General features: G+C 26.6%; 1 protein-coding gene across 1 annotated transcript in view; it reads right to left on the bottom strand.

Annotated features, from left to right (window-relative positions):
* The window catches only part of LOC129958018 (E3 ubiquitin-protein ligase MARCHF8-like), a 97,342-nt gene extending 81,176 nt beyond the window's left edge, over positions 1-16,166 (bottom strand). Inside the window, exon 1 of the mRNA XM_056070210.1 lies at positions 15,680-16,166. Coding sequence (XP_055926185.1) covers positions 15,680-15,760 — 81 coding nt within the window. The 5' untranslated portion in view covers positions 15,761-16,166. The remainder of the gene's footprint in view (positions 1-15,679) is intronic.
* Positions 16,167-27,116: the final 10,950 nt, after the last annotated feature.

A 27,116-nucleotide genomic window follows, 5' to 3' on the forward strand; every position in this document is an offset into this window, starting at 1 on the left:
ATTTGTAGTAAATTTTAATGAAATTTAACCAAAACGGTTAGCACTCTATACAAAATTGTAATGCAGCAATCCTATTTTTCTCTGTACACGAGTTATAGAATATAATGATGAATGAAATGAAACAAAATCTAAGAAACATTTTGAGATGCAAAGAAGTTATGGGTAAAAATATACGTATATATACATTTTTTCCATAAATTTACAACTTAATTTTTCTAAAAACATCAATAAATGAAAAAGTATTTTACCAAGAATAAAACTTTCGCTTCATTTCATTGCCCATATTATTTAAAACACACACTGAAAATTTTATGTAAATACCTCTATTAGTTTTTGAGATATCATGTTAACGGTGGAGAATTTTTATGAAAATTAAAGTTTGAGAAAATTGAAGTTAAAGACACATTTTAGCTTAAAAATTGTTTAAAATTCTCCTGGATGATAGGTCAGGCCTTCCTTTTCCTAGAAAATACTATTTTGGAAAGAGGAAAGTCTGAACTACAAGAAAAAATAATAAAAAAAGAATTCGCCAATGTAGTCGATAACCAACATTTTTAACGTAATCGGATACCTTAGTACTTCGTTCCAGCTTTGTGAATTTAGAGGACGAAAATTGTCTTTTATTTAGGAAATTTGACTTCTAAGATTGAACTTATCAAAATTTTATCAAAAAGAAGTGTTACTAAATTAACCTTTTCCAAAACAGTAGGCTTTATCATCCAATTCATCAAATTCAATTTTAAATGTTCGTGGTGAGCTATAATACTACATTTGAGTAACGCCGCTGCCTTTTAGTGGCATTAGATACAATAATATATGAATAATAATTCACTTGATTTTTATTATTATGTAAAGATAGTACTATGCCAACTTTTATCACTGAATGGATGCTTAGAGTAAGTTGTTATCAAACATTCGATGAAACAAACAGGCAAGAAAATTATAATCAAAACTAAAATAATAAATCATAAATTTTCCAATTTTTTTTTATCTCAAACCACTAGAAGATATTTTGCTTTGTTAATTAATAAAATTAATCCAATATGCTAAATAAATTTCTTTTTTTAAATCCATCTCAATTTTAAAAATATTTTATATATCACTAACTGATATACTCGAGATTAGAATTTGATCGAGATTAGAATATTTTCATGCTTCATATTTTTAATATAGAAATTACTTTCATGAAAAATGCAACACGAATCCTTTCTTCGTCTGAAATGCTTTTCAATTAAAAGGAGAATATCAACTCAACCAGATGATATTTTTAAAAGCCTGCCGATGACTCATTTTCTATATAAATTATTAATATTTGTTATATAAATATTTTAAACTTTGCTCAAAAATACTGAAGTTTAAGATTGAACAAACAATTACAAAAATAATCAATTTCTCATTAATAAAAGAGTTAAAATAAATCAAGTTAAAAGTTGTTAATATGGTGAATTATAACTCATCTGGTTTAAAAAGCAGATTTAAGGAATGTATTGTTAAAAAATAGAAATAAAAGAAGTTCAGAAAAATAGCAATGAACGGAAACAGCAATAAAAGATTAATTCTAACAAAGTATTGCAAAAAAAAGATCAAATATTTTAACTATTATGCCGGGTTTACACTCGGCCAGTTATAAGACGGCCATTAGGCAGCGCATGCGTATAAAAGCTGAAAAATGCTTTTCGGTCGATGGCATGTAATTGTCCCAATGGGACAACAACATACCGTTGTATTGTATTTTTTTTCTTATTGCGCATGCATTTGTGGAATTTGGCGTTTTTTTTGGTGTGAAAAAACTAATCACTTATTATAGATTAATTCCGACATTTTTTGCTCTTTGTTCTTTCTGTTGGGAAGTTATGTTTCTCTTTTCATTTTGTTTGCCATATCTCTTCTATAATTTTCCTAATTTAGGTATGTTGATCATTTTTTTATTTTATATTTTACCATGCTTCTTTGTGTAAATATTCCTAATTTTAATACGATACGCAGTGAAAAAGAAAAATTTAGGGACACCAAAACAGCAATTTATTGCCAAACATGGAAAGCCTGGTTCTAACTTATGAAATTGTGACAAACATAAATCAGACCCTTTCTGCACATGCGCTGTTTATTGTCCGAGTGTAAACCTGGCATTTATAACAGAAAATCCTATTTCTGTAGAAGAAGAATTGAGTAATAGATTGCTACGTATCACTTTTAATTTTTAGTCAAATAATTTAAGATTTGGTCAACACAAATTAATGTAAATAAATCCACCATAGTAGATATTAAAATAAACATTATCAAAATTCTAAACGAAAAAGTTGATTAGTAGTTAACATTCAAATACGAAAAATAATAAAAAGTATACGAAACTAAATAAATTATTATACTTGTGGTTGGGTTTTCAAAATATTAAAAAAAGTAACTTATTGAAAAAAGATAAAATAGAATTATTTTCTAAAAGATTTGAGTCACAATAAGCAACCAATTCTGTTTTCTTTTTTCCTAATGAAAATTTTGATTTCTCTTCCTTATAATGTTGTTTTTCTTTGAGAGCAAAATAATATATGTTTGTCAGATTAAAAATGTGGAGAAGTTAAAAAAGAATACAAGGGCAAAAAGAGTTATAAGTGTATATTAGAAGATTAAAAAACTTCAGACAAAAGATGATTCACCAGATCAATTGAAGAAATGGAAAATCTGAAAATGAGAATAATATTGAGCTTTTGATACTGAAATAAATATCATTTTTACACATTGTATTGCCTAAAGATAATTTTGTTTAGGAAAAATAAATTTATACCGTTGCAGCATTTTCAGCGATGTATCAGCATTATTTTTTTTTAAGAAAAAGAAAATTTATACATGTGGTTTAACGTTTGAATGTTCAAAATAACGCATGGAATCATTCTATTTGGTAAAAATGTAGCGTATTAAGCTGATTCTGATATATAATATATATAAATAAATGGCATGTTAAAAACTGATTGATAGATACTATTTTAAACGTTCTTATAGTTTATACATTGAAAGAAATTGTTACATCTTATTATGAATTATAAGCTATTTAAATATAAAGGTGGATATTTTAGAACACTAGGAAATATCAAAATTATTGTAATTCATGAATAAATTATTTATATAATATTTGTATAGTATCCACGAATTAAGAATAATACAGTCTTATATAATTAATCGAATTACCGTGTAAAATGATCCATGAGATGATGACAAGGGTGAATAAATCGGACATGTTCTCATCTTGTTCTGACCAAATGGACAAGGAAACTAAAATAACATTTGCCGATGATATCTGCAGCCAGCATTTCATTTAATTTCCCTTTAGTCAAAGTGGTATTATTGATAATTTCGTTGAATTGTGCTAAGTTTGTTAAGAATTAAACAGCTGTGAAAACGAGAAACCGCAAAAGTGAATCTGTTGAAATCTGCTGAATGGACGAGTCGATTTTAAGTGTAATTGCTAAATGTTGTTAAGAGCTGTTGCAAAATTTTAACATTTCTCTTGACTGAGAAAAACAAATTTGTGAGATAAAAAAAGACAGTAGTGTTTTCCTGGTAATGCACGTGTAAGGTTTCCACGTGTAAAAGTTTTATTGATAAAATTAACTGAAGTGAAATTTCTAAATTTTGGCTCTATGGAACTTTAAAAAGAATGCGAATTTCTTAAAACTTTGCCAGAAAAAATTATTTAAGATGCGATTGGAATTGGATATTTTACAATATATTTTCCTGATTAAAAAATAGACAGCAGAAATGATTCATGAGAATGGGTATTATTTTTCAAAAACATTATAAAGAATGTGTTATTTATATTGCAGAAATATAATAAGACTTTCTTTATCTAAGTATCTATAATTTCAGATATATAAAGAAAGATAAAACACAGAAAAATATTTAGAAAATAGTACTTAAATATAGTTCCAAATTAAGAAAAAAGCAGATGGCAACCTATGTAAAAAATCGTTCTTTTATAATTAACTTTATATTAATTTAGGATCGATTATTTCGCTGTAAATATAAAAATTAAATAAATTCTATAAATTATTTATATGTGATTATAAACTTAAAAATATTTTTCTATGCAATGTTACAGATTGATCGAATTTATCTAGAATTTAATTGATATTTTTGTTCCAACTCCATTTTATATAAGTTATAATTTATATGTAATTTCTCTTTTAAAAAATATATAAATTAATTTATCTCTGGTAGGATAATGGCCAAGGAAAATATTTTCTGCTTGATGAGAACTTTTTTCCTTAAAGAGCTATTGTTTTTCATCAGGAACTATGTAAATAAATAGAATAAATGACTCAATTCATTGTCAAAAATTTAAATACATGTGACTTTAAAATAGAATGAACTATCCGAATTTCATCAGAAGGAAAAAAAAAGCAAACCTTATGCTAAGAAAAATTTGCTTTAAGGGTAAAGGTGATTTTTTTCCATCTTAATAGAATAATAAAACTGTCCTGGCATAGGAGTAGCGCGTCTTACCCGTGATCTGGGCGTCCCGGGTTCGAGTCCTGGTTCCGGCATGGTTGTTCGCCCCCCTGTGCTCTGTCTGTGAGGTGTGTGAAAGAGCCACCCTGTAAAAATGAGTTACGCAAGTGTGTGAGTGTCATCTTCATATGAGCTAAAGTCAAACTTTTGTTCTCGGGTACTCAGGGGGTTCCTTATCCTCAGAAGCTACTGCACCCCTCTTTCCCTGATCTCCTTGAATTGGTGTTCAATCCAAGGGAGATAGGCAACAACAACATAAAACTGTTTTAATCTCTCTGAATTCTGCAAAATTAATTGCAAGCTATAAATTTATTTACAATCAACTTCCCAAATCACTGGAAATATATAAATTAGGCAAATATAGTTACAAGCATCAGACACTAATTCTGTGTATTTGTAAACAGAACACCTCTATAAAAATATTTCCGGCGATAAATGAATAAGATTCTATATCATGTGACAATTTCGAAATAATCGCTCAGCAATGGAAAACCACGTGAGAAATTATTATTCTGCGTCTGTTACTCTACATTATTCTTCCTCCTCTATGCATTGTGCAGGAGAAATGTTTTTCCGCTGCCTCATCTTCAAAAATTGGCATATTTGAAGGCTGTTCGCTTCCATTTCCTCGATTCCGAAATACTTCATGTGTCATCCTAATCGTTTCATTTCCCGTTATTTGAGGAGATTCATTAATTCTATTGATAGGAAGGTATTATTTCTACTTTGTGTTTCGATAGCATTTTTTTTTCTCGAAAAATGGGGAAATGAACTAGCTTGGGTTTCTAATCAATTGTTTTGGGTTTATACAAAAATTATTTCTAGTTTGTGTCCCGATAGCTTTTTTTTTTTTTTTTTTTGCAAAAAATGGAGAAATTATTATCTTAGATTTCTAATCAATTGTTTTGGATTTACACAAAAATTATTTCTAGTTTGTGTCTCGATTTTTTTTTCTTTTTGTGAAAAATGAAGAAATGATTAGTTTGGATTTCTAATCAATTGTTTTGGATTTATACAAAAATTATTTCTAATTTGTGCCTCGATAGCTTTTTTTTTTGTGGAAAATGGAGAAATGGCTAGTTTTTATTTCTAATCAATTGTTCTGGGTTTATACAAAAGTTGCTTCTAATTTGTCTCTCGATAACTTATTTGTTTTGTTGTTTGCGAAAAATGGGAAATGACTGGCTTGGATTTCTATTCAATTGTTTTGGGTTTATACAAAAATTATTTCTAGTTTGTGTCTCGTTAGATTTTTTGTTTTGTTTGTTTTTTTACGAAAAATGAGGAAGGGACTGGCTTGGATTTCTAATAAATTGTTCTGGGTTTATACAAAAGTTGCTTCTAATCCGTCTCTCGATAGCTTATTTATTTTGTTGTTTGCGAAAAATGGGAAATGACTGGCTTGGATTTCTATTCAATTGTTTTGGGTTTATACAAAAAATATGTCTAATTTATGTCTCAATAGCTTATTTGTTTTGTTGTTTGCGAACAGTGGCAAATGACTGGCTTGTATTTATAATCAATTGCTTTGGGTTTATACAACAATGATTTCTAGTTTGTGTCTCGTTAGCGTTTTTGTTTTGTTTGTTTTTTTACGAAAAATGGAGAAGTGACTGGATTGGATTTCTAATCAATTTTTTTGGGTTTATAAAAAAAAATAATAAAAAAAAATTTTAATGTCACATTCTTAGAACTACTATTTGAAATACATTTTAAAATTCGAAATATCGAAAGAGTTTTTCGCAGTTACAGCAAATACCTCTCCTTTTTTATTTATTTTATTTTTAAATAAAATTTAAGACATTTTAAATTTTTATTCAATTTTTGATAAATTGTTTTAAATATCCAACATAATTTTTTTTAAATCAGCAGGAGTGGCATGTCAAGCATTCTCGCATATTTCAAAAGAAAATCACATATTAAATTTCATTTATCTAAGTCACTGCATTTTGAGTCATAATGTTTATATTCGTGCAAATATTCATACGACCAACCCTGTAGGAGATTTTATCTGGACTTTGATATGAATCTTCACTATCAGAGATAAAACTATGTACAAATTTCATTTATATAATTCATTGCGTTTTTGAGTTGGCGTGTTCACAAGCATACAGAACTGGGAACTTACAGATGGTCAATGCCTGGATGGATTTGAGAATTTACACTTTTGATACTAAAATATGTACCAAATTTTATTCATTAGTGTTTAAAGCTTTGCATTTATAATGTTCACTTGAGCTTGTACAGCCATATTGACAAACTTCTTACGAATGGGTTTCATTCAAAAGAAACAGACAGAAATCCATACAATTGTGTAAAGATCCATACCATCCATTTGGCTCAAAACGCTTTTGAGTGATTGTGTTTACAGGCAGACAGACATAATTCTAAAAATGTGTTTTTCGTGCTCAGGAACGTCTACAACATTAAAATTCATCAAAATCTCGATTTTTTTTAAATAGTTATAATATTTTCTTTGTATACTCCGTTAATGAGAAAGAAAAAAGTTAGAAGAATATAAAATAACACTTACATTTTTAAGTTACAAATAAGTAAAACGAATATTTCTCATGATCATTTTTAAATCCATAGGAAACGCGATCAAATTTTTAAATAAATAAGCGTTGTTTTTGTTTCCTAGTAGAATTAAATGTGGATATGCTAATGAGAGCTATATTAATGATGTTAAAATGCCTTTTTTTAATACCGCCTCTCAAATTCCAACAAGGTGATGGGAATTCATCCGAAAAATTACCCTACACGTTTCCAGAAGGTACTCCAGAACAATTTGCCAAAAATAAAATGATTAATTTAAATAAAAGACATCCGTATATTTCTGCATAGACCGTGGCCTTCTTAAAAGGATTCTGACATAATTTAAGGGTATTATAGTAGAAAATCTCTTCAAGCACTGCGATCGAATGCCTTCTTTGGTTTGTTTATTCGGTTCAGTAGTTTCTTTAATTATATCTTGAGATATTTAAACAAATAGAAATTTATTTCTGTTTTAAAGAAAATGAGTTTCATCACAAAGATTTACTAAAAACACCTATTCACCAAGGAAGAAATGGATGAAATTGAATGCTTTGCAAACAAGTCTTTTAATAAAATATCTTTTGGGTTGAATTCATTAACCGCCGTACTCATACGATCAAAGAATTATCACTTTTAGAATTCTTAAACTTAAATTAAATCATTCAAAGACCTTATAAATAAAAACAAAAATTAAACACAAAATTATCATGTATATTATGATTTCTTAATTGAATTTAAAAAGTAGCACATTTTCAAAACGGAAAAGTGTCATTTAAATAGAATATAAAAGGAGCAAATCAAACAGAGAGCTAATTAATTCTTTGATTTTTCTATTTAATTTTGATCTTTTAAATCTAGATTTAATTAATTTCTTTACTATTCATATGATTCACTAAAAATTGATTTAATGAATCCAATGTGATTTCTTTTTGGTTTATATTTATTTTGTGTATAATCCTATTAAATATTATGATTTGATTCATTATCTATTTATTAAAAATCTTTTATTTATTCTATTTTGATTTTTATATTCTATATGGAATATAAAATTCTATGCGATTATGAAAAAAAAAGTTAAAAAGGGTTTGAAGAAATTGAACATTTTTTTTTACTATGGCAAAAATCATATTTCTGCACTTTTTTTCTTGTTTTTGCTGAATGATATGAAATTTAAAAAAATTAATTCATTTTCTTGTTATTAGCCATCAAATGAAAGAATGAAATATATTTTTCATAGTGCTATTAAATAGCATTACCGACATGACAGATTTTTCAATTTAAACTTTTCCCTTTAAACGAATACCCTAAAAAATAAAAGCTTATTCTTTTTAAATGTTTGCTTTTACTTATGCATGAATATAAAACATCTCATATAATTATGTTAAAAATCTAAATCGCTGGATATAATACAATGCCTTTCTATATTCTTTATTTTATAAATCGAGTATAATAGATACTTCATGTTTAATATTTTAAAGGTTAAATATTAACACATTAAACTCATATCGAATTTCCAATAATATCACTCAATTGCAACGTTTTTTATTTGCATTTAAACCGTCACAAACATATACTAGATCATGTTACATACAACCAGATCATAAAAGTCATCTTTCCATAAAGATTAGAGACGTATATTATATTGATATTAAATGACTCAAATTTACAAAACATGACACTGACCTCAATATTACTACTGATATACTTTAAATAACACAAAAACAATTACAATATTATTTATAACGCATTGATTTTTTTCATACTTCTTTTTGAGACTTAGTAATACTAAGATTTCCTTCCCCCTTCCCCCCCATTTTTTCGAATATGAAGAAGATTTTCCCGATAAGGACGTGACACTGAAGAGACGTGATTTGGTCGAATCTGGAAATAACGATTGACAAATGGTTCTAGCTGAGCAAACACGAGGTGAAAAAATTACAAAGATCGATACATGCATTCAGGGTTCCTCACGTGCATCGATTAATTTTTTATACACATTATCTGACTTCTATTCCTTTTGTGTGAAATGAAATATCGGACTCTACTGCTTGCTGGAATATAAAAGCTGATGCACCATTTTAGAGTGTTACGTTATATTTTGTGATAATGAAGACGGAAAGTATTAAAAGATTAGTTTTGGTAATCATGAGTTAATGTGGCCTTAAAGTATTTTTAAGACCTTATTCAGTATTGATATAAGCAATAAGAGTAGAATATTTGATCATAAAATATAAAATCATGGCAAAAAGAACGCTGACGTTACACAGAAATATTTTAAAATTCGTTTTTCATCAAATATATTATAGCCTATGGAACTAACTTTTTCCCTACAAATAAGTTGTATATTACAATTTGAAATTTTTCCTTTGTTTGTAATAATATAAGTTATAGAAATGTTACGAATTTGATAAAAATGTAAATTTATACGAAAATAAATCACCTTTTTCCCTCCATGCGTATGAGAAATAGTCTTTTAATATGAATGAAATATCTAGGCACAGTTAAACAAAATCAGAAGGTAGGAAAAGATGCAAAATTTCTAAGTGATAATTTCTGTTGAATAAAAAGAGGCATTGCCTTGGAAAACTAAACTAAATAACCTGAAATACATTTCAAAAAATAACATAAAGAAAAATATATTCTTTAACAAGAGCTAGTTATCATGATTTTCCAAATAATAAATTTTAAAAATATGTGTTTTTAAAATAAGAGTAAAAGAGAAAGTAAATGAAAGTAAAATGGTTTTTTCCGTTATTTCAAGCTGAAAATAACGGAAATTATTTGAAATACATTTCAAAAAATAACATAAAGAAAAATATATTCTTTAACAAGAGCTAGTTATAATGATTTTCCAAATAATAAATTTTAAAAATATGTGTTTTTAAAATAAGAGTAAAAGAGAAAGTAAATGAAAGTAAAATGGTTTTTTCCGTTATTTCAAGCTGAAAATGTTTGGAAAAAAATCTTAGTTATAATAATAAAGAAGTGAAAGTAGAAATTTATAATTAGTTAGTTATGCAATAAATAAATGTATATTATCTATTATAATAAGTATGAATTTGTAATTGATCGAGAGAAAATTTTAAAATATTAATCTTATCGAATGAATAATCATTTCCTTCAATGTGCATGAATTAAAAAAATATATATTTTATATTGTAAAAAAAATACTGCAGGAAAATGGAAATTTATCTTTGAATTAATATAATTAAATTTGAAAGAGGGCAATTTTGCTAACCATAGCTTTAAAAATGTAAAAAATAATATGATTAAATGATTTGGTAAAAAAAAAGTGAAAGCGGCTTAGTTTTCGCGATAGTTAAAAAATTCGATTGAAATCCGAAGATTTCTTTAAAAATTTATTGAAATTAAAAAAAAAACAAATAATTGATATCATTAAAAGAAATCTCTTTAAATGATTGATTTTGTGATAGGAGAAAAGACAAATGATTTCAAATGATTAAGTTTTTGCATTAGTATGTTCGAATACTACAAAAAAGCTAAAATGTTTTAATTAATTAATATTTATTAGCGCTTGGAGCCATTTATATTCTAATAAATCGCTCCAAGAAATGCAATACCATTTTTCAATATACATTTGTACCAAATATCACAATACCGGTTTTTCTATAAAATAGCAAAGGACATACACAAATGGGTCTTTATTTTTAGTTAAGATAGTTGCATTTTATGATTTACCATATACTAAACTCCCTCATGTGAATTATCTGTGAAATACGAATGAATTTCAAAGAACAGTAGGGCTTATTCAATGCATTGTCTACTAAACACTTCGTTGATTTGTTGCCATTCGGCGTTAATTCGGCTAAGTCCAGATTCATCCCCATCTATTTTAATTTTAATAGAATATTTATAATTAATCGCCTTTGGTGACCAGCTGATTTGCCGGGGATATTGATTATAATTTATTTCAGATAAAGTGTTTAGATATAAATACAAGCTCATGATGCCATCAAACTATCAGACATTAAAGTATAAACTATATCTTTTCTCATAAATAAAGCTTAAATTGTGTCATAGCTAGTCAGTAGATATTGGAGCGTTTCAAAAGGGATCAAAACTTTCTAAAATAAAATATACCATAACCATAAATCTTCATTGTTTTGTCTTGTATGCTCGCTTTTATTCCCGTACTTGAAAGCCTGTTTGAAAAATCTGTTGTTTGAAACTACAGAAATGAACGAAGAAAATTCACTGCGATCTTTACATGCGATTTCGATAACTTATTCTCATGAGCTATTCCAACAAAGTTTAAAACGTTGGAAGCGTTATATAAATAAAGAAGGAAAATATTTTGAAGGAGACAAGTCTCATTAGATGGTTCTCCTAGCAACTAATGATTTACTATCAAAAATTCAATTTATTTCTGATCATATTATTATTATCTCCTTTTGAGAAAAGAATCTTATAAGAATCAGATGCTGAAAGCTGATATTAAAACTCCAATTGTTATTTTAGTCTAGAGAGAAAACTTCATCTTTTCTAAATACATGCAAGCTTCTTTACTCCGGATTTGATGATAATTTCATATTTAATTAAAACCGCTGAGTAAAATATGACATCTTTGTTTCTCTATCCCTTTCTCTTTCATTAAGAATGCAAGGCTCTTTTTTTCTTCTTTCTCATATAAGAAACACAGAGAAAATATTGTAGCGTAGAAAAAAAAATCGAAATAAAGATTGTGACGAATCTGTACATTTTAGAATTCCCTAATCGGTTGTCGTCGAACAGCGGGCTTGTCTATGGCAAGTGCCATAAGTAACAACAACAACAACAGAATTCCCTGAGTTTGAAAAACTCTGTACATCGGTGAAAAAGATAACTCTAAAGAATTTTTAGGGACCCAACTGTTGACAATACATACTTCTAACGCATGAGGGAACGCATGCCATTAAATGGCGACAACTTCCTTCACATTTTTTTTTTTTTTAATATCAGAGGGAAATTTATTTATTTGCCTTTTGGACACCGCAACTGCTCAAAGGAACTGCTTTATTTAGTTAATATTCGCAGTTAACTTTTTTATTAATATGATTAGCAGATGATTATTTTTAAACAAATCTTATTTTATCACTAAAAATTTAATAATTGCATTCCAACTAATGGAACTAATTAATATATATCGAATTATTTTAAGAGGCAAATAAAAATCTTGAAATGTCTGCAGATACGTCAAAGCGTTCTTATTTTTATTGATTCTTTTGTATTTATAATAGATTTCAAAAATGTTATTAATATCAGCTTCATAAAATAGTTTATAGGTGGCGAAGAAACTTTTTCCACTTCTTGAAACATTTTTCTTGAATAGATTCTCAGAATTGTTTTCAAATCAAGCAATGAAATGAATTTTCTCAAATATAACCTTGTAATTGAGTTCATGTTTGTTTTCTGTATTTTGTTTAGTTCTTACTGTAGCTTTTATATTGCGCAGGTTAAAAATATTTGTTAAGCTAAGAAAAGAAACCATAAATGGCACTATTGAGCAGGTGAGTTAATACTTCAGAAAAGTAGATTGGTCGAGGGAATTTATTGCATCCTAATACCACAGACGAAACACTGCTCAAGAAAAAAGGAATCATTAAAAGTTTTATGATAAATATTAACGGTGCGTCCATACAGTTATCTTACCAGCTCAGCTGCACGTTTATCAAAATACAGAACAGAAACGTGAAAGAAAGTAAATATATTCATTATTAATTTTCAAATAATAAGCGGTAATGCAGGGATACACGTGAAATATTAAATGATTATTTTATTTTAAAAAATAAATATTAGGGGAAAAATTTATATGAAACAGCTATGTAAAAGAAAACCTGTAATGATATTAAATTTAAAGGGTAAAATTGAACAAATATTATTATTATTTTTTATTCTAATATTAATTTTATTTCTATCACAATTAAACGGAAAATTATCTTTTTTATCATTAATTACAGCTGTATGTGCATTCTTTGATTACTAGAAAGGATTGTAACTTCAAAAATGAAAATATTTGAATTTTGACAGAAATAATTTGAATTGTATACACAAAACACAACAAGATATACAAGCGATTTTATAAATGAAAACGATAAAATAAAAATAAAATACGACTTTAAGTTGATAAGTGACGAATGAAATTTTTCAGATGCGCAAAAATGATCAAACGATGTTTAAAAGAAAAATATAATTTGAAAATAATAACAAAATAAAGATAATTCTGTTACCAAATTTCGATATGAATGCGTCACATTCATACGTATAAGCGACAAGAATATTAATTATCGAAGATTCATATAAATCATTCAAGCACAATCTAGAATAAAATAAAATATAGATTATTTTCTATTCTAAATGAAGCAGAGATTTAATAATCAAATTTAAAACCATTTGTTCTAAAGTGATTAACACTTAAAAAATGAAAGAAAAAGTGATTAGGAGCTTCCAAATCTTAAAATCCTGGCAAGCTTTCAAATATCTTAATTAAGAATCATTTGTTGATAATTTTGCCAAAGGTCACATGACTGGTTTCCCGCGTTTAGTTATTGCGTAATGTTTATTCTGACAGAATGAAAAAATATCAATGAACGCAGCATATCCAACAGAAAATAATATTTTTGAAGAATAGATTATTTTTATGAGAAATTCAAATTAAATATTTAATTTTAGAAAATTCCTGGAATAAGGGTTCGAAGATTTAACTATAATTGGAAGTTTTTAGAACATTATATATTGCACTTAAATCTAAAGAAAAAAAATTAACGTTTTAAAGCAAAGGCAGGAATTTCAATTAAATTATCGTATATTTAATGGTCTAAAGGACATTACTGAATGTTTAAACTCGCATGGAAGTTTAAATATCGATGCAATATTTAAATTCCCATATATCTCAGTTATTATTTTGTTCAAAAAATAATAATATTAAAAAATTTGTGTTTGAAAAAAACTATGTAATTTATTATTTTGTCCTAAATGTCATATTGCATCGCATAAAAGTATTAATTTGTATGCAGTACTAATATTTAATGCATTTACAAAAGAGTTTGAATTCCTGAAAATACTTCGGTATTTTATTAAAAATACTAACATAGATAAAGTTCATTAACAGATAATGTAGACAAAATGAATTTTTTGAACTTGTTATTCTAATTACATGTGATTAGATTTATAAATCTGAATAAATTATAAAAATATTCAAGTGTAAGCTAGCATCCAAGATTTTTCTTAAAAGTGATTACATTGTCAAGATACGAGATTTTCATAATATTCATCAGGAAAGATGGCTCAAATCGCTTAATCAACATTTAAAATGCCAAGCATTGTTTGTTTTCTCAGAGAAGTCATAATTTGCTGTAGTTATAAAGAAAAAAAAATCTGCTGCAATGACGTAGTAATGCACATTAAATATTATACGAATGGTTATTATAAGATTAGCATCTTTTCAGTAATAATGTGCTGATTTTTATTTTTATGATAAGGAATCACTACTGTTGACTTCCTATACTGATAAACTTGATGTACAACATTAAAAAGAAAAAAAAAATTTAATAAAGAAATCCTGAATTTTTTAAAAAATGATTCAAATCTAAATCAAAATTCCATAAATAATATAATATTAAAAACAATTTATTGAAATAATTTAAATAAAAAATATTGCATATTTTAAATAAAGAAATCCAATCATATAAATTCTATTTATTCCACATTTTTATTAAATAAAATTTTCATATTTAATCAGTTTTTTAGAACAATATTTGGATTCATTTCTAATTTTTTATTCCTTCTAAACAAAGAAAGATTTTTAAAAAAAAATTATTTCCCGTTTTTTTTTATATATACGTATATTGCTGAATCAATGCCACTAAAATTGTAAAGATAAGAATTAAGAATAAAAATCTAAATCGTTGTAATAAGTTTTTATAATATCGAATTATTTTAATTTAAATTGAGCTATTTTCATTCAAATAAATGAATGATACGTTTTTTGTTTATTTTCGTGAATTGAGGCTAATTAATCTTAAATTCTGAGAGGAAATACGTTGAGAAAGAAACCCCGTTCATTCATAAGTAAAGAAAATATTTTCTTAGATTTAAAAATAACAAATATTTTTCATTAGTTGACATACGTAACGGAAAAAATAAACATTTGAAAATTAAACTTTTTAAAAACTATTCTCATTATAAGCGTTGAAAAATAACTGAAATATGCTTCAAAAAATTAGTTAAATAAGATTTTTGTTTTTCTTATGAAAAAAGTTCTATCATTTTCTTACTTCCAAAATTATTCTAAATTTAATTAAGGTATATATACTTATTAGTAAGAAACAAAAAATAATCTTGAAAGATTACAAAATTTTTTTAAGTATCTGCCAATGCCCATTATATATACATCGTAATGAAAATTTATAGTACTTTTAAAAAATGTTTAAATTTTATCATAATATAAAAGGGATATATTAAGTCAATTAAGAAAAGAAAAAAAAATCCGGAATTATTTCTTAGAAATTCATATCCATCTTGAAAGTGCAATATAATGCTGAATCATTCATAATTTTATTATCCGTTCTGGATAAAAACAAGGCAACATAGCTTGGGGGAAAAAAATCAGTTTCGGTATTTCATTCATGGATATTGTACTTACCTTAGTATCATATTTAACTTTTTCCTTTTCATTAGAACTCTTTCTATCCGCCGGAGTAACCCGGATTTGCTGCAAAGGCATTTTTTGACGCGCACAACACAAGCCTCATGTCGAACCACAACACCACAAGCCGAGATCAGCACCAGAAAGCACCACACTCTCCATAGCACCACAGAAGACGATAGCAGACACTGTCTCTTACTCTCTCTCTATCTTACTCTTTGACTTCAAGTTTCATTTTTCGGAATACAAAAACAAACAGGCAGACGATCAATCAAAGAGCAGATAACGATCTTATACAAAAAAATACAAATGGTTCGAATCGTTTGGTTTTAACGGTTGGGAGAATAACGAAATAAACTAATTTTTGCGCATCAAACGCAAAAAGTAAATAAATAGTGGGAGCGAATCTTTTAGGGTGACTATTTTGAGGTTCTCATCGTGGATTCTTCACTGTACCCGGCAGCACACGACCAGAGTAGCTCGACTGTGGGGATCGTTCTCGTCGACAGGAGAGGTCGCACGTCAATGCGCGTGCGCGAAATGGGATGACGTAGGCATGTGATGAAACCGGGGTTGTGTATGAATTGCAAAAACGAGACTGGGTTAATGTTGAAATAGGTTGTATTCCTGGAGTGCCCGGAAAAAAAACTAAACATCTTTCCTTAATCAACATGAAATATTTTTGGTGTGGCGTAAATGTTACATTTTTTTTTTTTTTGCTCTTATAGCTTTATTGCGAGATTTACTTTTATCAGAATAATTTTTTTTCTTTTATTTTCCCATAGAGTTTCAGAGATAGAAAAAATATGCATGAATATTAAAGAGATATTTAAAAACGAAAGTAATTAATTAATTGAATGTTTAAAAAATTTCAATCATTTAATTCATTATTGTTTGCAAACGATTGTAACTGATTTTAATTAAAAATTCTGATAGTACTGTGAATATTTATTTCTTCATTAATTATATTATTTAGATCTATAATATTTATTGTTAATATAATAATTATTTCGGAATAATACATGAAAATTTACAAGGATGTTTTCTATATTTTGATGTATAAGATAGATAAAAATATTTTCTTTTCATGTGTGTTTATGATAAATTACCAAATATTTTCTTTTAATGTGTTAAATGATAAATTACCAAAAAAAATGTCGAAAAATCAAAATTTATTCAGCATTTCATCACAGAGTTAGATTCTGATTTTCTAACGTACAAAGACAGCGATATTAAAAAATCCTTTTTTATGGGAAAGAGTGCATCAATTATTGTATGCACTTTAATAAAGTGGGTATCAAAATTTTTCATTTCTACGAGCTATGGAAATTCAGATATTAGAACAATTTCACTAAACAATAAATAATCCCTATCTTCTGAAATTGATTCTAAAACAATACAGTACATACAGTACAGTATACAGTACTTACTCATTCCTGGATGGCAATAGGAAATGAATGCAAATGAATAGCAATTTTTTTTTAAATAATCGGCATGAAATGAATAATTTTAAATATGTGCTATTTCCAAAAGGTTTTTAATGATTAATTTTGTTACAAACAAATGATAATTTCGAATGAATAAAATTAAAAGGATGTAGTATATTATTTTTTTATTTAAAAATGTATAGCTGAAGTATTGTCCTTAAAAATTAGAATCATATTTCTTAAATCATGGTAGAAAATCAAACTTCTGTGTTGACTTTTGATGGTTTTGAAATTCTGCGTAATCATATGCATCGCCTCAAAATTTTAACTATAAGAAGTCATAATTTAGTAAAAATAAGAAATCTGGTACACAAATGAAATAGAGGATGATTTTATTACTTGTAGAGAGTATCAATTATGCGAGATTGAATCCTCCTCATTTCTCCCTCTTCCACTTTGTTGAATTAAGTCAGTATTAAGTGAAAAATGGAACTTTTTATAATGGAGGCTTTCACGTAATTTTTATCCTATAGAATGTGAAAAGGTTTCTCACTGTTATAATATACTTTCTTCACCTTTCAAATGATTTTACGGAATTCATCGATTTCTTCAGCGAAAAGGGGAAGCTTTTTACCATTTAAGATTCGCTATTTTGTTATATGTAACTGTTGGTTGTTTTTATATAACATAACTTTTTGTTATACAACAGTTTTAAAATAAATGGTAAAATATATTTAGTCAACTGTGCTACATTTACTTTTTTAGTTTTTGTACATTTTTTAAAAAGTATTTTTCGTCCTCGTCTTAATTAAGCTTTTTTTTCGCATCTCAACGCACTAGAATTCTGAAATGTTTTACAATTGTGTTTATCCTATTTTATTAAAATATTTTTATATTTTTAGGTATTAATTTTTTTAGCAATTAATTTATTGAATTGAAGAAAATTCTAAGATGAAAGGCGTTATTTAAGATGAACTAGAGAAAAAATTATTGTAAGATAGTATGATGTTTATAATAATAAATTATGAAATCTATTAAAAAACAAAAAATAATAAAAATCGAAGATATAATTTTAATATTTTATTAAAAAGTAGAAATAATGTAATGTCGAAAATTTGAAAGGAAAAAAATAGCAAAAGCGAAAGGAGCTGAAATCGAAACCAATCCATAATTAATGTTAAAAAAATTCGCAATTTCTATTGTCACATTTCTATGCCTTTATTTTTACACCCAGAATTTTAGTAAAATACTTTATATTTTATTTTTTAAAAATAGTTTTTCGGTTTATTTTATTTTTTTTATTTATATATTAAAATAGTTGAGATGGGTTAAAGAATTTGCATGAAATAAAACTCGGTTTCTTGAATCTTATTACGCAATGGCTTGAAATTTCACTGTTTGTCTTAAAAACAATTCAACTAGAAAACAATGTGAAAATTGTACGCTTATTAATGTTAGATTTAATTAATAAGGCAAAAAATGACAATTAAAAATATATATTCCATTTCTGAACGCAAATTATATTATGAATCTTTAATTTTTACATTTTATTGGAATTTGGAACGTAATTTTATTGCTCCCCAATACACCATACATATGCTTGAAATGATTTTGCAACATGTAATCTGTGTAAATAAAAGTAAAACGCATAAATAGTTTGTGCTATAAAAATCTAGTCTACAGAACTGTTTTATCAAATTTTACTCAGAATTGTTGCAAATCACAAATAAAATTTTGGTGAATGAATCGCGATAATTAACTAAATAGATGTTTTACATATTAAAAAGTATATTTCAATAAATGAAAAAATTATTTTATATTAAATGTTGCCAACTGTATTAAATGGAAATATTATAGATATTGAAATCACTATTATTATTGTTTTTGTCTCTGAGTTGGTATTTACAATGTTTGATAAAATTTTGTATTGTTTTTTAATTAATTAATAATTAATGAAATAAAACAAGGTTTTGACGAACTCATGAACAATCTAAAATTTCGAAAAGCTGAAATGCGAAAATCGTTTGCACAATTTTTATTTTCATTTTATTAAAAAAGAAAGCTGCAGAGGATAAGAGAATTTTATATTTTGTTGTAATTTTATATAATTGTATTTATACATTAAAAATATCATACATATATGTATGATTTAAGAAATAGCATAAAAATATTTTCATTCTGAGCAACGTCGGGTTTAACAGCTAACACACACAAGACACAACGAAGCATAATTTGTATTCTTTCCTTCTTCTAAAGTGCTTAATCGACTTACAGATTGAAGCGGAAGAAAATAAATTACCGGTTTAATAAATGCCGACCACGGACGAAGAAGGTTTCTATGTTGAAATAATTATCATATTTCAGATTTTTTTTCCTTTAAAAGGGAATTTGTTTCTCAGAGTTATTTGACCAAAAAAATAATAGGAACACTTTTATCCTTAGCCGAACACTTTAAAAAAGATAAAAAAAATAATGTTCAGCTTAAAATTATTTATAAACATGATTATTTAAATAAATATATGATACTTATAAATTTGAGAACAAAAAACTAAAGTTTTACATGTTTAAAGTAAGAGATTTATATTACAATCAAGTGGATATTTAATAACATGCTTACCAAGAAGTTTTAATATGACTTAGAACAGGAAATTCGAAGTTAAGTTGGCTAGTTGACCTTCAGTTGTGGACACCATTGGAATTTTTAACAAGTTTGACAATGCTGCATATATGTGACACAACGGCTTGAGGGAAGTGGTAGATTTCTTTTTATTTTCAAGTTAATTTGAATAACTGATAATTTCACCTGATTCTAAAAGCAGATGAGTAAGCAGCATTTTTTTAAGTAACCAAAGAATATTAGTAGCAATTTTCTATGTCTTTTCACTTGCGTATATAATTAATTTTTAATAGGTAATTTCGTTGATTGATGCACACACAAAAAAAGATGTAATGATGCTTAGAGGATTTCTATACATTTCTACTACATAAAGCTCTTTCGATTCTATACTAAAAAGAATCTGACTTTGTAGCTGGCAATGAACATTATTATGATTTGCTAAATAACTTCCAATGTAGGAATTTATACGAATTTAAAGCATGATAACATTAGTCACAGCCATGTGACTAATGTTACTGCGTCTGTCAGTAATATTTTACTATGCAGTATCTTACACTGTGTTGTGTCATGTCATTTTTCCTCTTGAAAGATCTGTAATTCATACAATCTGCTGTAATTGACAATATCATGTGAACGCCTCTTTAATAATGCTGATGGGGTGGTGACGGCTGTTTGACATTAAGGTTTTGGCTTCATGCCCGTTGTGAAATGAAATTTAAAAAATTATTTGTTTTATAACATTTTATAGGAAATTTTTAGACGATGCAAGTTCAGATGCCATCTTCATCCTCAAACCATAGTTTACAGTTATTAGGTTTGTCCCAAAATATTTCTCGTATATCTTGAAAATGGGGCGTTAGTGGGATGCAGCAAATAGTTTTGTGGTTTAACCTCCCGACTCCTGAAGATATTTAAAAATATCGTAGCCTAGTAACTAGTAGTACTACCTATTTAGTACTATCGTGATTTAATCCTCTGTCTACTGAAAGTAGCCAAAACCTAGTAGTTGCAGCTTAGTAGTTAATAGGACGTTTCTGAGACATAGCTAGTATTACTGTGGTTTAATCCTCTAGCTGTTGAAAGTAGTCAAAATATAGTAACTAGTAGGGCGTTTGTGGGACATAGTATTATAGTGATTTAATCCTATGACTACTGAAAGTAGTCAAAACCTAGTAATTGCATCCTAGTAGTTTATACGGTATTTGTGTGACATAGCTAGTATTACCATGGTTTAATAATTTGGCTGTTGAAAGTAGTTAAAAAATAGTACAAACCTAGTAATTAATAAAGCATAGCTAGAATTATTGTGGTTTAACTCTCCGACTCCCGATAGTAGTTAAAACCTAGTAGTTCAAGCCTAGTAATAGGACATTTATGGGATATATATAGTATTATTTTGATTTAACCCTCTGACTTCTGAAAGTAATTAAAACTTAGTAATTATGGCCAAGTATTTAGTGGGACATAGCTAATATTATTTTGGTTTAATGCTTTGACTCTTGAAGGTAGTTAAGACTTAGTAGTTACGACTGGGTTAATAGTGAAATGGTTAAAGGTGGCTTGACTGCTTAAACTGATATTGCGCATAAGTTAATGAGAGCTTTGTTTAATTTCAATTAATTATTTAGGGCTTTAATCATCATAAATGTTTTATTATGTTTTTCAATACAGAAATAATGGTATTTTAATTTTTTTCTGCATCCTACTAGTTTCTCAATTTTATTAAAAAAGACAGTCTAAGTTTGAAAAAAACAATAATGATCTAATATTTAGAATCATATAAAAATCTAAAAGACTAACTCTTCAGAAATACGGAAATCGAAAGGAAATTAATAAATCATATGTTATATCCGGTGATTGCACAAATGATGGTACTAACCCTGAAAACGGATGGCAGGAAGATATGCAGGAAGATGAAACGAAAACTTCTGGATTGCCAAAGTATATAGATTTAGAAATTTCCATAATAAGGTGCTATTTCTTTATTTTGTTTCGGCATATATAAACAATTTTTCATTTTTGATAGTATAAAAGTCTTAACAAATTACACGATAGAATAGCAGTTGTAAGATGACAAATAATTAATAAAATACATTTAATGAAGATCCTAAATATGTAAAGATTTAGATTAGGTTAGGACCTTTTTCTTCATTTCATTTTAGAATTTATGTCTTATTTATTTCATAGTAAAGATAATATACCAATAAAAAATTAATATTAACGCAATGTGTATATATATAAAGACAATTACTAAAGCATCAAAATATTGTTGTAAAGTATACTTGAAATAGCTTTAATAATGTTAGAAAAATATACGGATATAAGATTAGTATGATTGAAAAGGATATTTTAGGAATTTTAAAATAGCATGAAAATGAATTTCATGCAATAATTCTATTTACAGTTTATGCAAAAAATCGTAAAAATATCGAATAATTCTTTAATTTGAATTCGATGGATATTTAAAATTGTAGATTAGTCCTTGCATATATATATATATATATATATATATATATATATATATATATATATATATATATATATCATAATGTAATTTAAATCTTCATGAATTTCCTAATCTTCATCTTAAATTTGCCCATGTTCCTTCATTCTAAAATATTCTCTTATTTCCTAATCAAAATCCCAATGTATTTATTTAATTATTTCTGATAAATGATCTAAAAAACTGCTCACATTTAGTTTTCTTGACTTCACATTTTTAAAACACTACTTTTCTCTCTTTATTTTGTTTACAAAGAAAGAACATTAATTATGAATTAAACAAAAAACAATAATAAATTAATAAGTATCTAAAAATATATATCAAATCACTCCTATAAACTTTCACATACAGACAAAGTTTTCTGAAAATAAAATATTAATTTGTATTTTGTATACCATTTTGGAAACAAGTGAGCATAAGCAATGAAGGATATATGTATGATAGAATTCTTGATTCCACATCTTTTTATAAATAGTTTGTGTTATCATTAATAATGAATTGTTTAAAATGATTTCATATATGATTTGATCTGATTTAAAGTCTAATCCTGAAAACTCGAATATAAATCTGGAGACTTTTAATTTTAAATGAATATAATTTTATTTTTAATTGCTATGTCATTTAATATTTTGAATATTAGATTTATTTATTCAAATCAAAACTGACCTCTGTGAAATAAACAAATATTATGAGAAAGTAATTCTTAATTTTAAAAAGTGCAATTTTATTATTGAAGACAAAATAAATAATTTGTTATAAATATTTATGTTATAAGAAAGAAAGCTATAGAAACAGGATTTTTTTCAAATGTTAAAGTTTATTTAATTTGGTAGTGTTATCTAACTCTCATATATCTAGATGCAAAGATTAATATAAGGTAAGGCAAATTACTTTGAATGTTTTAGAAGATAATACATAAAGTAAGTTACTTTAAATGTTTTAGAAGATAACCCATTAGACAAAATATAATAAAAACTATTACGATTTTTAATTTTTAAATAATTTTAAAAAAATGGTGTATGTTAATTTTATCTTATTTATTTATGTGTATGGTAAGTTTTATATTTAATTTCGTATCATAGTGAAAAGAATTGAGTATGCATTTTAGACTTCTTTCAGCAGTTTAATTTTGTTTGTAGGTCTACAAATAGTTCTACAAGTTTGTTTTGGTGACATAGTTCTATAAATCTGATGTTAAAATAAAATAGCATAAACTAAAATAAAACAGATTTAGCAATGTTTTTCAATTAACAAGCAACTGGTCGATGGAACTGATAAACAGGGGATTCAAATCTATAATTTTAAAATAAATAGCATTTACTGAAATAATTTGTATTGCCTTTGTCGTCGTGTTCAGATACCAAAAGAGCGGCCGTTAGATAATCCCAAAGATGAGTTATTCCGGACTCAAAGAATACAACAAAAAATAAAAAAAAATTTTTTTTGGTTGATTATAATAATTTTTTGTGTGTTTCTTTTTCAAGAGCGTAAGTAACATCTCTTCAGAAATGTGTTTGATAAATAATACTTAACTATCAACTTAAATTATAAATATAGCTTTCGTAACAATCATGCATTGTTTATTCTTAATTAAAAATACGTTTTAATGAGATGATTGTTCTAATGTTATAATAATAGCTGCAGATATGTTTTCCACTTGTTTATTTCTTGATTTTGTAATATATAATGCAAACTCTTATACGCTTTGTGAACATATTCATATATAGATAGATAGCAAAAATTGTTACATAGCAAAATTTTAAGTCCTATCACATTGCTTTAAAAAGAATTAAAATGTAGAAAAAAATTCTTTTTCTGAAAACGAAAATTATACTTCTTGAAAACGTTAAATGTGCAAACGTTCGTGCGTGTTTAATTAAGACAAAACGTTAAATTCAAGTTAAATTTTATTACTACTTGCTGAAAATGGACCATTATAGTACCATCTGATATAGAAGATCTCTTCTAGAATTAGATTGTTTTCTTAAATTTCAGACCATGAATTCTGTGTGATGTAAAAGTATTTATAGACATTTTTCGATAACCCTATTTCGAATTTTCCAAAAAGTTATTCGAGTACCGATTTGAAATTTTTACCAATATAAAATGTGCACCATTAAAATTCCAAAAATTTCACTTAAATTTTTAAAAATGAAAAATTCTTTTCCAAATTTCTGCTGTTTAATATTTATTTCTGATCTAATTTAATATTTAATTCTGATGTAATTATAGAAATTTTATTAAATTACTATAATGTTGGACAGTTAATTTTATATGCATTTTTAATATTTATCACTATTTAATTTGAACACCCACCTTTCTGATTATCCTGTAACACATCCGAGTATAAACTTAGGGCATGTTTTAAATACATAATTTAAAGCACGTAAACCGATAATATTGCTTTAGAATTTGGCAGGAATGTTTGTGACATCTTAAGACACTGATTGTGAAATAAATTATGCACAAATTCAATATCTTCAATAACCTACTTTTTGACCTACAGACAGTACCAATACAATTCTCAAGCGAAAAATCAAGTCTACTGCGTTTATTACATAAAACACTTTTCTTCTGTTGAACCTAATTTACTTCTCGACAGTCAGAAAGGTAAATAAGCAGCAGGATCACATTAGGGAATGTAATTAAAACCCAATTAGCAAAGCCCCTACTGGGCGAAACCAACTCGTAAAGATACAGTTTGTGGTCACATTAAAATTTCAAGTAGTCACAGCTCCCGAAAAGCCATTACTCACGCCTCAAGAGTGCTCGATGTGGTGCTTGACAACGAGAATTATTAACATTCCAAACTGATCGTTTGGATGGCGTAGGTCACGAATGGAGCTTATTTCATTATTATTTGAAAGCCACTTTTAATTTAAAATCTTAACCATGTCTCTACGTTAATAATTGAATGGTTATTCTATACAGATAAAAATAAAAATTATAAATAGTTTTAAACACTTAAGAATTTCTAACTACTGAATAAGTTTTCTTCAGATTTTGCTGATCATTGCTATGTCATCTCAGGAAAGTTTTAATAAAGGTTTTGTGATTAAAAATTTATTATTTTTTTTCATTAAATAAAATGTTTTCCACATATAGAAAAGATTTTTTTATGTTTGGTTTGAAATATTTATGGTTTTAAGATATAGCAAATATTTAATTACATTTACTTTTATTCTATTTAAATAAAAATCCAATTTTTGTAATAGTTTTATCTCTAGAGAATTCGAATTTATTGCATAATTTTCCTTCGGAAATTTACGCATTAGATTCGTGACATTTAAATACATCATTAATTTTTTTCATTAAATAAAACAATTCCCACTAGTGGTAAAGATTATTTTATGTTTAGTTGCCATTTTTATGAAACGAAAATATCATGAATATTTTACATCTTTTATCTGTTTACTTATGCGTCGTTTTCACAGTATTTTTTTAAATTTTGTATCATTACACAAACTATTAAAAATATATATGAAAAAAAGTATGGCTGTAGGCAATTAAAAAAAGAAACATGTAATACAGTCAGTTAAGCTACCTAAAGTTATGAGATTTGAATTGTCTGATTTTGTGCTACATAATTTCTCATTTTAATTTAAAGAACATTTAAAACAATAGCAGAATTTTTTACATAATTTTTTTTTATAACAGAAGAAATTATTTTGTGCAATAATAGCTGTATATATATATTTAAATGCATGTAATGATATCTCTTAATTTAATTTAAATTCTAATTACTTCCTTATATTTTTCTTAAACTAATTCATGTTACTTCATTCTAAAATGCTCTCTTATTTTCTGATTCAAATCCTATTTTTTATTTAATTATTGCCAACAAGTGTTTTAAAAATTCCTGTTATATATATATATATATATATATATATATATAAAGGTACCTAAGATTCCCTTTCTAACTCGACATCTATTAAATATAAATACCGATCAAAATCTCATAGTAAAATCACTGAAGGGAACTATTTCTGTCTCTTTTGCCTTGTATCGCCATATCGACTGACGCATTTTGTATCGCCGTTTGTTTCTGGTACAAATTACACCTCCCGACATCAAATAAATCGAAGTTAAAATATCGAAAAAGTTTCTTCTATTCGGTCAGTTAACTGCTAAAATATGTTTACATATATACGTTTATTAGGCTTCAGAATATTTTAGTTATTAATATAAACTCGCAATTTACTCTATTTTTAAATTTGTAGGATTAAAGAGAAAGCCTAAATTCTGTTTTCGGTATTATTGTCAGCAAATCTGAACACTAGTCATTGGAAAGAAACACAGTACATCTTGGTCAATGAGAAAATCAACCAAAAAGTAACTGTTTTATTTCGGAAAGAGGACAGTCGATATGGCGATTTAGATTTGGTTCCAGCTCCTAGAAAGTAGCTGGAACCAAATCTAAAATATTGCTTGTTTAAGACAATTTAAGTTACAACGATTATGTTCCTACTAGCATGTTATACGAGTGCGAATCAGAAAAAGTATTTTATAATGAATTTGAATGGATAGCAAATAATCAAAATGGAATTATTACAATTCTTTATCACCGAAAGTTTCGTATGACAACAAAGCCCTTGCAATCATAAGATTCAAAGAAGATAAAAAATATTACTAAATATGTTTAAAGTTAAAAAAAAATCAATGATTAATGATCATGAATTGGAGTAAATAGTCAATATACAAGAATATATCAAAATAATTTTGAATGCAATAGATAAAGCATCATAGAGTTATAGAGCAGAAGCGCAGTTAAATCCGTATAAAATATTGAAGTCAAAGGTAATATTGGCATGATGAAATCACATATAATGATTTTGCAAAATTATTTTAATTAGAAAAAAAAAGATACTTTTTTCTAACAGAAATGTT

This window comes from Argiope bruennichi, chromosome 1, assembly GCF_947563725.1.
Source record: "Argiope bruennichi chromosome 1, qqArgBrue1.1, whole genome shotgun sequence".
Lineage (NCBI taxonomy): Eukaryota > Metazoa > Arthropoda > Arachnida > Araneae > Araneidae > Argiope > Argiope bruennichi.